Source organism: Pseudonaja textilis, chromosome 3 (assembly GCF_049901715.1).
Source record: "Pseudonaja textilis isolate UNSWEBS1 chromosome 3, rPseTex1.2, whole genome shotgun sequence".
NCBI lineage: Eukaryota > Metazoa > Chordata > Lepidosauria > Squamata > Elapidae > Pseudonaja > Pseudonaja textilis.
The window spans coordinates 48,550,579-48,566,999 of record NC_141992.1 but is presented as its reverse complement, the minus strand read 5'-3'; the positions used below and the strand labels follow the sequence as shown (position 1 = coordinate 48,566,999).

Below are 16,421 nucleotides of genomic sequence, written 5' to 3'. Positions count from 1 at the left end.
TCTCCTAGTAGTGCCTCCATGCTCAGGACACTACTCTGATAGACACAGCAAACCTTCTTGCCACAGCTCGCATTGATGTGCCATCCTGGATGAGCTGCACTACCTGAGCTACTTGTGTGGGTTGTAGACTCCGTCTCATGCTACCACTAGAGTGAAAGCACCGCCAGCATTCAAGTGACCAAACCATCAGCCAGAAAGCATAGGAACTGAGAAGTGGTTTGTGGTCACCACCTGCAGAACCACTCCTTTATTGGGGATGTCTTGCTAACTGCCTATGCTTTCCACCTGTTGTCTATTCCATTTGCACAACAGCATGTGAAATTGATTGTCAATCAGTGTTGCTACCTAAGTGGACAGTTTGATTTCACAGAAGTGTGATTGACTTGGAGTTACATTGTGTTCCCTTTATTTTTTTGAGCAGTGTATAATTCAGTCAACACTTCAAACACAATATAGTCTTATTTTCTACGGTTGTATATTATCTGACTATGATAATTAACCCATGAAGTCAATATTCACAGGCTACCTAAAATGTAATTGTTTTTAATGAAATGGATTATCTGATTAAGCTTTAAAATCAGAATTATGTTGATGAGCCTAAAAGGCAATAGTAGACTACAATGAAGAAGCTACTGTTTTAAAAATTATCACAGCTGTAGATCTTCAGACGTCTGGATCTTCCTGAGAACATTGTACTGAATAAGAACAGCCTAACCTCTGCAAAGCACATTCTCCTTTCCTTCCTTGCACATGAAGTGCAAGTTAGTTACAACGTGGACAAAGGTTTTTAATTACCCGGCATTTCAAACACATCACCTGAAAATCAAGAACAGATGCTCAGACGGGTTACAGTTCAGTGGCAGATGCTGAGTATATTAACCTTTGGAGAATTATCAGGGAAAATACAGGCTGCTATATCAGGCAGTCCTCGAGTTACGACCACAATGGAGTCCAGAATTTATGTTGCTAAGGGAGAAACTTGTTAAGTAAGTTTTGCCCCATTTTATGACGTTCCTTGCCAGATTTCTTAAGTGAGCCACTGCAGTTGTTAAATTAGTAATATGGTTGTTAAGTGAATCTGGCTTCCCCGTTGACTTTGCTTGTCAGCAGGTCGCAGAACACTGCAACAGTCATAAATATAAACCAGTTGTCAAGCATCCGAATTTTGATCATGTGACCATGGGAATTCTGCAATGGTCATAAGTCACTTATTTCAGTGCCATTATAATTTTGAACGATCACTAAATGAGCTGTTGTAAGTCGAGGACTAGCTGTATTGGTTGCAGGATTTTAAACAGAGATCCTTCCAATCACCTGCTACAAAGTTGTTTAGCTCAGGAATACAAAACTTTGGAGTGGAGGAGTGTATCAAGGTCTATGCTCAACCTTCAGGGCCTGCTGGAATTTGTACTTCCACAGCAAGGCAGAGTCAAGATGTAACGATGAAGGTAATCTTGACTTTGATTTAATATATTTAAAATTTGTTGGGCAGCTTGTATTCAATACATATTCTCTTTCAAAGATCTAAGTTCCTAAGATTCCCAACTTCATATCTGACCTTTAGTTATGATTTCTAATCCATTAGAAGTAGTACTTTTCTATTACATGCTAAAGAGTTCTCTCCCCAGAATTCTATGGTATGTTGCTGTGGGTTTACCATTATGTTACTGTGTGTTCAGACCATAGATTGTGAATGGAGTGTGAAGCAGAGAAATGACTTCATATCTGCTTGGTCAGTTCGATCTAGCAGAGTTAATGCCCTCCCGATTCTATTGATTAAACCATGCCATCTGTCTAGATTCCAGAAGTGCACCTTCTCTGTAACAGCACCTGCCCTCTGAAATAACGTCTTTCCTGGAATTTAAAAGTTCCCACCTACTGGTATTTTTAAGACCCCTAAAGATCCAGCTGTTTGCCCATGCCTTTGGCGAGGATGATCAAAACCTCTTTTTATCTATGTGTTTTTCTACAGGTTTATTTTCTTGCCGTCATTGTTCTTCTTATGCTGATTTTTGTATGTCCTTTATTGTTTTTATTCGTAATTGTCTTGATAATTATAACCCATATATAATTTATATGGGTGGCATATAAATTTAATGTGTGAGGAAGGAAGGAAGGAAGGAAGGAAGGAAGGAAGGAAGGAAGGAAGGAAGGAAGGAAGGAAGGCAGAGAGGATAGTGATGAATGGTTCTCAATTCAACAAAGAAAACTCAATTATCAGAAACATCCCATAAATATCTTTTCTCTTTTCTCCACAACTGTTTAATAGTATAGCAAGGGATAGGTAACTTCATAAGTAAGGCAACTGGAGCAGCCTTCACCACATTTGCATTCTAGTTCTCAAAAGTGTGCAGAAGAAAGTGTGCTGCTAGAAAAATAGTTCTGCTCCATCTGATTGAAAGCCTTTGTGCTCCTGATGAATAGAATGCTCTAAACCTCAGGTCTGTATTAGCATGCATTGTTTGAAAGGCTGATTGCAGGTGGCATTTTGAGTTTTCCTGAACAGGATGTGGACAAGCTGAGCATGGGAAGTGACAGAGAGGGGCCAACTGGCAGATACATCCCTGTGAATGTCAAGTCCTCAAAACATTTCACATCATATTCCTTTGTTATCTCTTTTGCTTGTGGTCAAGGCAGAAGCATGATCTAATCCCACTTCCAAGCAAACCCCCACTGTCATAATTTGGCAAATGTCTTTCTTAGGATTCAAGACTTGCAAGCTGTTACCAAATTCCTTTTTGTTCTATAAACCATATGGGGGCTGGATTTGTGCAAGATTTATTGAAGCCTTAATTTAATCCAGAACAAATAACTAGAGATTTGGAATTGGACAATATCTGTCTGGGAAACACAGAGACACAACCCCTTCCCACTGGGTATCCCTAGCATTTAAGTTTATACAAAAAAGCAGAATTTTCACAGTTGTCATTGCCCCTGCATATTCTTTGGTCGACAAAAACCTACCTAAATTTATAACATGTATTACTAGAAAATATGTATAGTCGTAGCAGTACCAAAAATGACATTTTTGGATAAACTGATCATCAAATCTAAATCCATATTAAAACATACAACTACACAGTGTCTCAACTGATATCTGTTTTCCCCCTACACTCCCATAATCAATCAATAGATCAGTGCATCCTTCCTTATAACATTGATGCTGCATCAATAACTCAGAATATTAATTTCCACCAACTATGTACTGCAATGGCCTCCATTAATTTCATTTATTTTTTTTCTCCTGTCTTTATTATTTCATCTTGTGTTATTTGTATTGCATTTAACATGTCTAATTTGAGGAAAATTACCTCAGACATTGCTGAAGTATAATTTGCTACTTTTTTCAACTTTGGCCATATTGGCTAGGGAAGTACTGGAAGTTGTATTTCAGCCATCTAGACTTAAGGCAAACTATTTATAGCAATGTTGCTGCTATAAAGCCAGAATAAAAAAAAGATTTGTTTAGTGCTTAGTGTTACATAAAGTCAAATCTCCTTAATCCACTGTATTATATTGTATTGTATTTTACTTGAATTTATTTTATCTTTTTTCAATTTAATTTTTATAATGCCAGATGTCAGCAATTTTCAGAGGCATTTCAGTTAACACATTTGCATCATTCATGAAATATGAGCTAACAGTGTTCTTGCAGAACAACAAGCAATAAGTTCAATAAAGAGTATATTCTTCTTGCAAACCAATTACTTGAGAAAAATCTATTTGCTGCCCTGTTTAGTGGTCCTCCAAGTTTTTTTGCAGGCATTATAGTCAAAGCACACAAGTACAACCCAGGCAGGCAGGCACGTAGGCAGACAGGCCCACTGTAATCCAGTTCCCAAGTCAGCTATTGCTACTTGGATGGCAAAACTATCAAGTGTAGAAAAGGGAGGAAAGATGCTTTGGTTGATGAAAGGATCAAACAGACTTCTCTGGCACTACATGTCAGGGAACATATGCATCTGTCATTTGGGGATGGTCGCACAGATGTCCCATTTATATTTCTGCAAATTTTATGATCTTGCTAGGGGGGACAGGACTTTGGATTAACCAATCAGCATGCAGGGCAGTTGGGATCTGCATCCATCTGCAACTTATGCATCTCCCATCTGCAGCTATCTGCAACCTATGCTTACCCATCAACCTCTTCACAGCATAGCTATCCAGTGATGCCTATCTGTGGTTGCAGGCAACTCTAACTTGAGTTTAAGGGGATAAGATTAAAGCTTTGAGGGAGGGAGTCTTGTCATTAGAAATCTCATGTTTTATCAGTGAGCAGAAAGGAGGCCACATCTAATTCTGAAAAACCAAGTGCTTAAGGCCTGGGAAAAAAACCCAAGCCAGGAGGAACGATATCTCTAGGTTATGGGAGTGAAAAGCCTAAATAAGTTCAGAATAAAATATACTGTACTCTAAGGGTGGAGATCTTTGTTTGGTTTTCTCTGGGTTTGGCATATATTCTTTGCTGCCAGTGTTTATGTGATAGGTGGAGATCTAGTTACCTGCTCCAAACAAGGTGGTTTACTGAAACACTAAAATGAGAGTCTAAAGCAATAAATTCCCTTTCAAGGCCAACTCAACAGCTGTTTTAATATATAAACACCCAGAAAACACATTGGCAGCAGAACTCAGAGCCTGTATGCATAGATCATGAATCACCCAAATCAACGAGGCACATAATTAACACATTCTTCCTTTCTGTGATTTCCCTTCTCTGTTTCCATTTAACTTTTATCGTTTTGAAACATTATTTTCTCTCAAAACCTCATTAAAAGTTAATAACACAATCACACTAATTATATTCTCCCTGAATCCCCAAACAATTCAAAATAATACAACATACAACATTGATTGAAATAAAATAAAACCCAAGCAAACATTAATTACAATTTATTGATTACCAGGAAGAGAACAAATGGGAACAATCTGTCTTTGACGGCCATCCAGAAAAAAAACTGGTTTTCACAAATTATTAAAGGCTTAGACCAAGGGGATACTCTAGGTTTCAGGGTGAGGCTGTATGATGAAAAAACAGCCCATTTTCTGTCTCAGCCCATTTTCCTCATAACACTGAGACAAAAATTTACCTCATGAGAAATATAGCTTGCTTAATTCTAGTTTAAGCAACCACAGTGTATTGAGCCACACTGTCACAAATTTTAATTTGCAAAATACAATGAACCAAATTCATTATGATTTAAAGTGATAAATCATAAGCAAGCCATGTTTTGACTCAACATGACATGTAAACAGAACATATTCTTTTTTCCTGTCTGACCCTTTTATTAGGGCTGTGTGGATTGGTTCCAGCCTGATTTGAAACCTCTCTTTTTTGATCTGCTTGGGATCATAGCAGCACATATATAATTACTACTACTTTAGTTATCTCAGGGACATCAGATGTGTGGACTTTGAATTTTATCAATCCATGTTACAGTTGAGATCTCATTGCTAACCTTTCAGATGTAATCCGGTTCCTTGGGGTTTAACCAAACACTGATTAATCATGAAAACATTTCTCCTCATACTTCCTTCTTGTCAGTCCCACCACTTTGGAGAGAGCTGGAGACTAAAGTCATCTTATATGTAAATTAACTATTTTGAGATTTGATCCAGTCTTGCATAACAAGGAAACGCAAGAGAAAAGACATTGGGAGACCATCATGTTGCACCAAAATGATGGATAGAATTTGGAAACAGACAGAAAGATCAGCATCTTGAACATCTCAGGTTTTACTTTGTAACAGAGGAAGTGCTGGTGGAAAATTCAACATCAGAATGGAGAACTTATTACTCTTTGAAAAGTAAATTTTGTTTAGATATTGTAATTGACCAAGTAGTTCAAATCTACCTAGACTCTAGTAAATCCCAGCCAATATCATTAAAGGTCTGGATTGGTGGAATTATAGTCTAATGATTAAGAGGGCTCCCAAACTCTGGTCTAACCTCTGATATTTACAGTGATTATCTAAACAACCTGAGTAACAATGGGACTAGAAGAAAGTAGCAATATGATTAAAGCATTGTTAAAATTTGCTTGTCACATTAAAACATTGTCTCATTGATCTTTGGTTAGCCACAAAATTTACGATATAGTAGTGCTCCCAACCTCAGCAAGATGAGTGGACTACAGCTCTGGGAATTCCCCAGAGAGTGATGCTGGCTTGGGAATTCTGGAAGTCTACTCATCTTAAAGATGCCAAGGTTGAGAAAACACTACTGTACTTTGTTACAAATAAACAAATTAAACAAAAATGAGGCAAGGAAGCAGTACAAAATAACAAAACCCACTAGTAAGCAGATGAAGTTCTACTTCAAGCTATCATATCAATGTGCTGGACATGCTATATTTGCCTCCTCTTCCCCAGAATAATGTAAGCTAAAAATGAAACGCCTTTGGTTCCATCATCTGAAGACAATATCTCATGAATGCCACTCAAGAGTTTCTCTACACATTTAACAGTTAATTAGCTCTGATTCTACTGTATGATTCTTACTGTTGGGTGTCATCCCTTTGTTTGCACAATCCACTTAACCATGACTAACTTTTAAGTTTTAAGTTTATTTTCTGGCTTCACGTAACACCCTAAAAAGAATATTTTTCCAATGCAGAGCATGCTTTTAAAGTGTCACCTTGGCAATATGATTTGCTTCTTCTACTTCAGTGCTCTGGCTTAAAATCCCATTCAGTTGATCCACAGTGAACTGAAAATGTGTCAAATATCTGGCATGGACAGGTTCCAAGAGGAGCTTTCTTTCTGAGTATTATTCAGCTCCAATAGATCCTTTTATGTATAGTCAATATAAACAAATATCTGAAAGGTTTTTAGAATCCACAAAAAAGCACCAAATCCTGGTTGTTTGACCCTGAACAGTATTTTATGCTGTGGAACATCAGATTTGAAGTCCAGTCACCATATAGAATTGTCATCTTCTGTCTTTCTGGGAGTTGAAGTCCACAAGTCTTAAAGTTGCCAAGTTTGGAGACCTCTGCTTGAAATGAAAATGGGGCACAAAAACCAATGCAGCATAACCACAGATAATTCTAAATCCAAATGGCTAGGTTGTATTTGGCACAGCAGGAGGCAAACTGAGAAGGAAGTTTTTTAAAAGATACCAAATTGAAGCACTGTATGCCTAAGCAGTTGTGTTCAATTCTTTTTAAAACATACAGACGATTCTTCAGCCATGATAAGTGCCATTAGGACAAGACTGAATAAAAAAGGTACCTCAAATAAAAATATAAATCTCAAATATTGGGTGGAAATAGAGTGGAACAAAAAAAAAAAAACCCAAACAGTTTTGGATATCTGATTGTTTTTTGGTCCCTTTCTTGTGTTGAGAATATCTGGCATGGCAATATAGATCTATCTATCTATTAGAAAGACTTTAAAATATGGGAAAGGGCTTTTCCTACATCTTTCACCACTAGCTTCCCTTTCCTCTTTGTTCATCCTATTCTTCTTCTCAGACTTTATAAAAATTCTTCAGAGTTACTCAGAGCTTTGCAGTTTATCTAGATCTGAAATGGAAAAATATTTTTCAGTCCAGTCTATTGTCCATATAGCAAAAAAAATCATTTTGAATTTTTATCCATCCACCCCAAATCTAGGAGTTATAGTCTTTCTGTAGTACACATCTAAAGATCCTAATGCATCATATTGAACTTTAAAATAGTGTCTGTCCACCTTGTTTTATCTGGCAAAGTGAAAATATTCTTAGTTCCAAAGAAGTGTGCAATACCATCCTATAAGCATAGGATGCAATCTTTGGAACTCAAAATATTCCCACATTACTTCAATTGTCAGACATTCCAAATATCAGATTTTTGTTTGAGGTTTGAGATATACGGAAAGAGTTTTGCATATACTGCATACTTGTATTACTCTATAGTAGAGGTTCAACATCTATTATAGCCAATGTACCTATTTCCATCAAAGATTAAACTTTATATTGTGATTTGATTTCATTGTCATTGTGAATTCACATATCTTGAAGAGCCCAAGCACCATACAAACCTCTCCAAGATCAGAATGTTCCTTTTGTTGACATAATTTGAGATGCAAACTCTCCTTCACAAGGTGTCAAAGGCAAAAAGAAATGCTAAGTCTTTGAGAACTGTCCCTGGTTCTGATCCACACCTATTTAAAGCAAACTTGGTCAACTACATTTATAATTGGAGGTCTAGAAATATAATTACTCACAGCTGTGTTAATTTACATTATGCTTAAGAAAATACTGATAAGAAAAGTAAGGTGTGAACTTTTGAAATGGAACTAAGCTAAAATATTTTTAAATAGTCACATCTGGTTGCTTCTCTTCAGAAGTGAGATGCATTAACCCATCAGACTTGGAAGTCATAATTCAAGATGTTAATAGATATAACGTTGTTGGTACTATAGCCTCTTCATGATTATTTCATTTGTAAATTGTTTGCTATTCCCCACAAAATATTTAAGATACAACTCTAAGGACCTGTAGCATCTCCTCAAAGGAAGAAGTTCGACTATCTCAGAGGGGTGGCAGTATTGTCCCCATTTGTAGGAAGAAAATTGAGGAAAGGATTTTTGTACAAGGGTAGAATTGATTCCAAATTCTTAAGATACTAATAAACCCCAAGTATTAAATAATTTTGCTTTTTTAAAAAACCCAGCTAAAATATCTGCAACCCAGTGGGTGAAAAATCATTTCATCATGTTGCTAAAATTTCTTATTCTGCGTGAACAAGTCACATTGTAACTACAGAACCTTTCTGTAGCAATATTAATAATACTAACCACTTGCTCTTATATTGATTCTATACAGTACTGTTCACAATGCAGCTTATTATTATTAAATACATGCCAAGAATTACATGAAAAAACAAAATGAATCCTTAAAACAATATATTATTATATATAAATAAAACAAAGTTTCATCCTACAGTATTTACAATAACTATGAATAGAATGACACACTGAATCATTCACTGATATTCCCCTTGTCCCAACTGTACTATTATTTATTGGTGTTGCTTATTGTTGTTATTACTAAGATACAAGGATGAATAGCTTTGGGCAGAATAATTGACTGATATTCTCACAGCTACCTAGAATGAGTCCGTATGTCCATTTTACTGGTGAAGTATTGAGACTTGCTCAATATTATCCAATATGCTCACTCTGAAAACTGATTCAAGCTCTGATCTCCAAAATTTTCCCATAATCAAAGAACAAAATATTTTGCTAGTGTCGTATTTTTAATGGCAATGACTACATTTATATCCAATATAAAGTCTAAGAAGTAACCAAAATTTTGTTGAGAAAAAAGCAAACACACTTCTGTTAATTATGTCCTTAAAGGTATATGCCAGGGAACCATTCCTGGGACCATTCCTTTGCATATTCTCACCTTTATGTCTCCCGAGGATTTCATTCTCAATTCTCAGTTGATCACCCAATCTCCCACCAAAGAAGTTCTCTATGTTCATTTTCCAGAAATTATCACCCTGTGTTTGGAGAAATGTTCATGTTGCCTTAGATCTTCAGTCCTATCTCTAGATCAGAGAAGGTGGCAACCAACACCCAGAAATTCACCTGAATTGCTGCTGAGATGCATGGGTGATGGCATCCCCTATTTTGGGTTGGCTTTGATGTTCATACATAAGTCTCCATGTCCCAAGGTCAGATTGCCCTCTCTCCACCTGCATTCTATTGATTACCTCTGAGACAAAAACAGTATGGGGAGTGGTTGAAGTGTCAACTGAACATAAACTTGTGCATGCCCCAGATGGGCAGCAGAGCTTGATGTTCTCCTCAAAATGCTGAGAAGCCCCTATTTAAAAACCCTTTTCCCTCTCCTGGGAAGACTCTTGCCCCACAAGGATCCTGGACCCATGAGAAATAGTTGAGAAGGATTTGGCAGGTGAGCTGTCATTTGTGTTTCACTAACCAAGCATAACCACAGAAAGAAAGAAAAAATCGAACATGATGCCAATTTGCTTGTGGTTTGAGAATGGGAAATGAGAAGTTACTCACACGAGGAATAGGGAAAAAACTACATTGCAAAATGTAACTTTAGTGAATACCTTCCATCTCATAGCAATCACTATTTATGTGCTTAGTTATTACAAGTAGATATCCATTAAGGGGGAAGCAGTTTTTTAATATGGCAATAGAGCATATCTATTCCTCTCAAGCCATAGGGCACTACAGCTGACTCCCATCATAGTAGGCAGATGACATCCTGAGATCAATATAGTTAGTACAATCTAGAGGGAGATATTGTACCCCAGCCCTTGAATTTGAATTTCAGCTTTCATTCTCTAGAAATCTAACATGGACAGTTGCAAAAGAAATAACAAAACTATTTCTAGCTAAGGAGAAACAATGGACAAAAGAGGTGTCTGTTTCTATATAATTTCTGTAACATACTGTATAAGGCAGCTACCACAAACTGTACATTACTGGATCTGCATATTAATGCAAGAAACATGATCCCACAATGTCAGTACTGAATTAGCATTAGCTGAATAGGCACTACTTAATTACAGATTTGTGCCTAGTTAAATCACATCAGCAAAGCAGTAGGAAAGGGATTATTCATTCAACTTGAAAAGGTTGTTGAATATTCCAGGGATACTTCAGTGAATTGTTCTCTAATGGCAAAGAATGGGGGAAAAAAACCCACTCAGCTAGTTGGTGCTCAGTGCTAGTGAAGATTTTGAACTCATAAGGACTGGCCAACAAGTCTTAAAATATTTACCATTCTCCTTGAAGACTTTGCAGGGAGAAGACCAGGGGTGGGATTTTATGCAAAACGTAAACTCACAGAACCGGTAGTTACACCGGTCAGATCCCACCCCTGGAGAAGACCCTGGAATTTTGGGGATAATGAAGAGGTCTGCTTCTTAAATCTATCAGTTAGAAACATCCACACTTACCCTTTAGATGTCCAGAAAAGTATCAATTACCAGCAGCAGCATCAATCCAATAGTGAGACAAATGCTCCAGCCAATCTTCACTGAGCATGAAGTGGACAAAAGACAGAGAATGGAATAGCCAAGGGAGTTGATTAAGATGCTTAAAAGAGCTAAAGCTATGCTTTATCCCTGCATCTGAACCCAAGTATTGCATGCAAGAAGTGAAATGCTCAAAGACGTATCAAACCTGCAAGGGAAAGATACCCTCATAAGTACCTGCCACACACTAAGGAATGCAGGCAGGCAGAGAAATGGTAGTGGAGAATGAATATAAGAAGAAATACATTCAACTAATCAGCATCTTTAAAAAGTTATGCACCAAGGTTAGAGCTGTAGCTGAATACAAGGAATGTAGTGTTCAGGAAAAGTCTTCTTTCCCCATTATATCTAATTCCTTCCTTATTTATTTACCTAAACAAACAAGCTTGTGCGCACCTAGTAAGAAGTGTTTAAATATCCCAGCCTACAGTTAACCCTTTAATATGTGATAATCTTACATATGAGCCAAATAATTTTTCATGCCCCGGCAACTGACCCCCTTTGCTCCAGTTCTCTCCACAACTTTATCTCTTGCATACTTAAAAGTACAGCTAGAGTAGTACCACTTTGTGTTCAAGGCTACCACAAAGGGAGCAAAAACTTAATAATGATTTTTTGGACCAGCATAGGAATCCCTTCCCTTTAAATTAAACTGACAATGTGTACAAGAGTTTTCAGTTGTGGAACTCCAGCTCTGATCAGCCCAAACTAGAGCTGCAAGGCTGAGGTTCCTTCCTACAAGATTGGAGGGTCTCATGCATTGCTTTTCCTTGCTCCATATATGCCACAAGACAATGACAAACCAACCGGATGCAGAAAGACTCCTACTGAATGAAGAATACTACTGAAATTCTGTAGCTATTCATTAATAAACACCTTTTTTCTTACCGCACGGGGTGGCTCCACTGATTTATCAATTTGCTGTTTATAGTGTCCTCAGTGGTAAACATAATAGCAATAGCACTTAGGCTTACTGTTTATACCACTTCACAGTGCTTTACAATCTTCTTTAAGCAGTTTACAGAGTCAGCATATTACCGTCAACAATCTGGGTTTTACTAACCTTGGAAGGATGGAAGGCTGAGTCAACCTTGAACTAGTGAGACTCGAACTGCCAGGCAGTAGTCAGCAGAAGTAGCCTGCAGTACTGCATTCTAACCACTGCCTATTCTAACAATATTATTGCATATGAATACATGCATAAATACACATGTGATGGTTTTCAAAAGAGCAATGGCAGCCATAAGGTTGAGCATGAAAGGAATAGAAAAAAGAGAACATGAGCTAGTCATGAAATATGGATGCATTATGTAACACCCATTGAGTAATAAAGAATACAATGGCCATTAGGTACTGAACTCTATGTAAGGAACATATTTCTCAATTGGAGCGGGAAGGAGTTCTTTCCCTTTTATTGCATACAAGTCTCATTATACAGCCTCAAAATTTTCAATAAACTATTTGTATGACAAATTTGTACAGAGACATGTGTATTAGTAATCAGAACTGTCCTATAATAAACCACGAAACATATCAGGCAAATTTAATTGAATCTATATTCTATTAAACTCAATCACACAGCTTATATCTATACAAAGTTCATTCACCATATAACTCTCTCTCTCTCTCCTCTCTCTCTATGTATATATGTGTGTGTGTGATTTAATATAATATGGTTTATACACACACATGTATGTATATATGTATACATACACATATATACATAAAAGGACACTGAATAATTATGAGGCCCAAACAACATCATTTGACTCTTTAAATCTGTATTATTGGTAGACCAATTAACATTTTGAAGGACTGTCCAAAAACTTGGAAGAACTATCAAACAAGTGGGAAGAATGTTTGTAGTTATGAAAGAAAAAACAAAGGATTTATCCAAATGTAAACATTGAATGGTTTGCTTATACAAGTGACATGCAAGTTGCAGAACTTTCTATTTCCTAAATAGAATACTGCATTCAGTATTTCCAGTTAAGTAAGCTCAGTGTCATTTTATTTCTTTTAGTGCAGAGAAGGATAACTTCTGACAGGCCAAAGGCCACAATTCAGCCTCTGTACCAGAGGCAGAACTTCTGGAAAACTGCAGGGGCTCTCTTATAACAAAGTAATAGTGCTGGAAAAGATTGAATTAATTATAAAGGTCACTGAATTTGGGGAGAGCACATATTTGGCACTGGCAGGTTAAGGGTGACAATGAGTATAGGAGGCTCCTATAAGAGAAACTGATGCCATTTTCAACTTTAACTCTTATGAGTCTTGGAAAGCTACCTGAAACTGTGCTGCTGAAAGTCCACTATCTTGACACAAAATTTACACAGCCAACCTTCTATCGATACCATATTCATGCAATCTCATCTTATTCACTAAATCAAAAACTATAAAATATCTCTCCATGCATTTTCTTGGTGCTTTGCCGAACAGCAGAAATCATGCTCCTTCCTGGTTAAAAGATGCCCTGAGTTTTCCAGTTTCTGCCCATGGTCAGTTTTTGTACTCTTTCAATCAGACTTCTTTCTGGGCACCCCTGAAAAGCTAATCCATAACTTCATAATACTGCACTTTTTGCATTTATACTTACTCTTCCAAATATTAAGCAGAGATGCATCTTTTAGAACTATAAGATAGACTCATCTGATTTCCATGGAAAATGCCAGTGTGCCACTAATTAAAGGCTGCTTGTTTATCATAGAGTAAATGGCCATTGTTTGTCTTGGAACATTAAAGCAGGACTCAGGAGACCAACATTCAGAACAGGAACACTCCTTTCCCATCAATAGGTCAGCTCATAATTGATTTAGGGGAAAAGGTCCTCATTTTCTGCACTAGTAATCTTTGCAATGAAAACCCACCACATCGATAAGCACACAATCAAAGGACTGTTTTGCTACTAAACATAAAGGATGCCTACCCATTAGAGTTTCACCACCACTGGCATAAGCACTGTATGTACATTCCCATGTTATCAATAACTTAAAGGAGCCTTTTAAAATTCATCAATGTTATCTTATCCAGTAGAACCATTTTCCTATTTTGCGGGTGGCTTTTTTCTTTTCTCATTTTGAGAAATGCTGTTTTAATCTTAGCCAGGCTTTTAAGACATATGGCAGGACGTAAGAGATCAGTAGGCTTCACTACGCTAAAAACGGGAAACTTTTCATTAACTCAGTGTGTGAAAGAAGCAAATTCTTATTCCAGTTATATTTACCAGAAAATAACTTTTCTTCGTGCTTTGCAGTTGGTCCCCCCACTTATCCTGTATACATATAGTATACAGTATACAATAGATACTGCCTATCTATTGATCATGCAAATAGCTTCACAAATAGTAAAATATGATTTCTATTTACATGAATCTTCCCTGCAGGCTTACAAATCTAAGGTTATTAAATTGAATTAGCCCACTTCCATCTGCCCATTCGTTCCTGGATTGTCTTTTCCACCAAAAACAAAAAAGATTAATTTGTGAACTTGTTAGTTTACTGTACAACAAAAATTGTATAAAACCAACCCAATATAATATTTTTAGTCTCTGTAACCAGATAAAAATCTAAATGTTATATTTTATTATTTTTCTCTTTCAGTTAATACTAGTGTGTCAGTTCTCTCATTCCTTTAATCAACGCGCTGTCTCGTTGAAGTTAATTGCATCTTATTTAGATTATTGACCTTCTTTGTTTCAGCATTTGTCCACACAAATGTAAACTTATCTCTGCCCTCAGTTCTTTTCCTTTATTTTTATTTTCTTTCTTTGTCGTCAAATATGGTCTCTAATTCACACTGTACCCAAAAGAGAATACAAGACTTACAAAGGTTTTATTCTTGATTTTGCATGGTTAAATCATGCTTATGGATTTAAATATAGATTTAGTTCAACATGAGTTTCATCACGTATCTGGTCACCCACTGGAATTAGAGGAGACCAGGTGTGGGGTAGATTGCTTCCAAACAACTCCTTCTCAGCTGATGATGATCACAGAGTGCTCTTTAGTTTAAGGAACTCCAATAAATGAGACTGAAAAGTCCAATTTGTGTTTATCCACCCAGACCAGTAGTGGGATTCAATTTTTTTTACTATTGGTTCTGTGGGCATGGCTTGGTGGGCGTGGCAGGGGAAGGATAAAATAAAAACATCTCCAGTCAGAGGTGGTATTTGCCAGTTCTCCAGACTACTCAAACTTTCCTCTACCAGTTCTTCAGAACTGGTCAGAACCTGCTGAATACCACCTCTGACTCAGACCCTCATAGCCTCTAGACTAGACACTGGGCTAGCACTTCCACAGTATTTCTAATCTGGTGGTGCTGCAGAGTTGGGTATGATCAGTAAAGCTGATGATACCTTCAAACCCAAATCAATGAATGACCTTTCCCAACTGCTTTACATAGAGGTTAAACAGTAGCAGGAGGAAGGCCAAACCATATAGCACCCCATAACCAGAGATTCATCCACTCCTTCCTCCCTGCTTCTGACTAAACCAGTCCAACAAAATATGAGCAGGACCATTGTAAAACAATGCCTCCAATACCAAACTCCCCCAGCAAGATATCAAGAGCTCTAAGAGGGCCAAGAGAGGCACACTCTCACCATTTAGATCAAAATGAAAATCCTCCACCAGGGCAATGAATGCTATGACCCTACCATGCCTGAATCTCAAATTTAGCTAGAAGGAACCTAGGTAAAATGTTTAGTTTCTGTCCAGCTTAGGCTGGTATGTCAATTGAGGACCTACATGATTGCAAAGTCCTGGCAAATGTAGCTCATGCCCTGATCTTACCATACTTATTAAATTAGCACAAATGACCTGGAAATCAGCATACACAGTACAAAATATAGTGGCCAGGGTACTAGTATGTGTGAAATGTTGTTGTAGAATAATACCTACTTATAAGTTGATTCATTGCTTACTGAAATGTTTCCAAATCCAAGTTCTGGTTTTGACCTATAAAACCTTATGCAGCTTGAATCATCTGTCCCAAACGGAATCTGCCTGGCCCATGAATGTGTACATCAGGGCTCCCCAAACTTGGCAATTAGCTGGTTGGAGAATTCTGGGAGTTGAAGTCCACAAGTCTTAAAGTTGCCAAGTTTGGAGACCTCTGGTGTACATGGAAGAGAATTCTTGCATTGATTCCTGCATCAGAACAGGGGACTTGGGTCCAGATATAGTCCTTCCCTGGTGGCCCAATGATTTTGAAAACACTGCCACTAGATTTATGGCTTGCATCTTTCCTCTTGATGTTTTGCTGAGCAATAAATCCAGCATTTGATGGATCATTTTATGGGTTTTTAAAAACTTATTATGGACAAGCTGCCATGTTATTACTTATGTTTATTGCTGACATTTTGCTTAAAGTGATATTGTATTTCCCATCTGATTAATGTGACCACCCCAAAGTATATCAGACA

The 16,421-nt window shown here is 37.3% G+C and overlaps 1 protein-coding gene across 2 annotated transcripts in view; it reads right to left on the bottom strand.

Moving 5' to 3' along the window:
* The window catches only part of SPDEF (SAM pointed domain containing ETS transcription factor), a 30,165-nt gene extending 18,827 nt beyond the window's left edge, over positions 1–11,338 (bottom strand). The window contains exons 1-2 of one of the 2 annotated variants that reach the window (XM_087929595.1): positions 10,922–11,333; positions 9,391–9,487 (exon numbers count right to left, since the gene is read on the bottom strand). In XM_087929595.1, the coding sequence (XP_087785721.1) occupies positions 9,391–9,469 (79 nt within the window). In that variant the 5' untranslated portion in view covers positions 9,470–9,487; positions 10,922–11,333. Of the gene's footprint in view, positions 1–9,390; positions 9,488–10,921 lie in introns of both variants that reach the window. The other variant, XM_026719977.2, reaches the window with a different exon arrangement.
* Between the last annotated feature and the right edge of the window lie 5,083 nt (positions 11,339–16,421).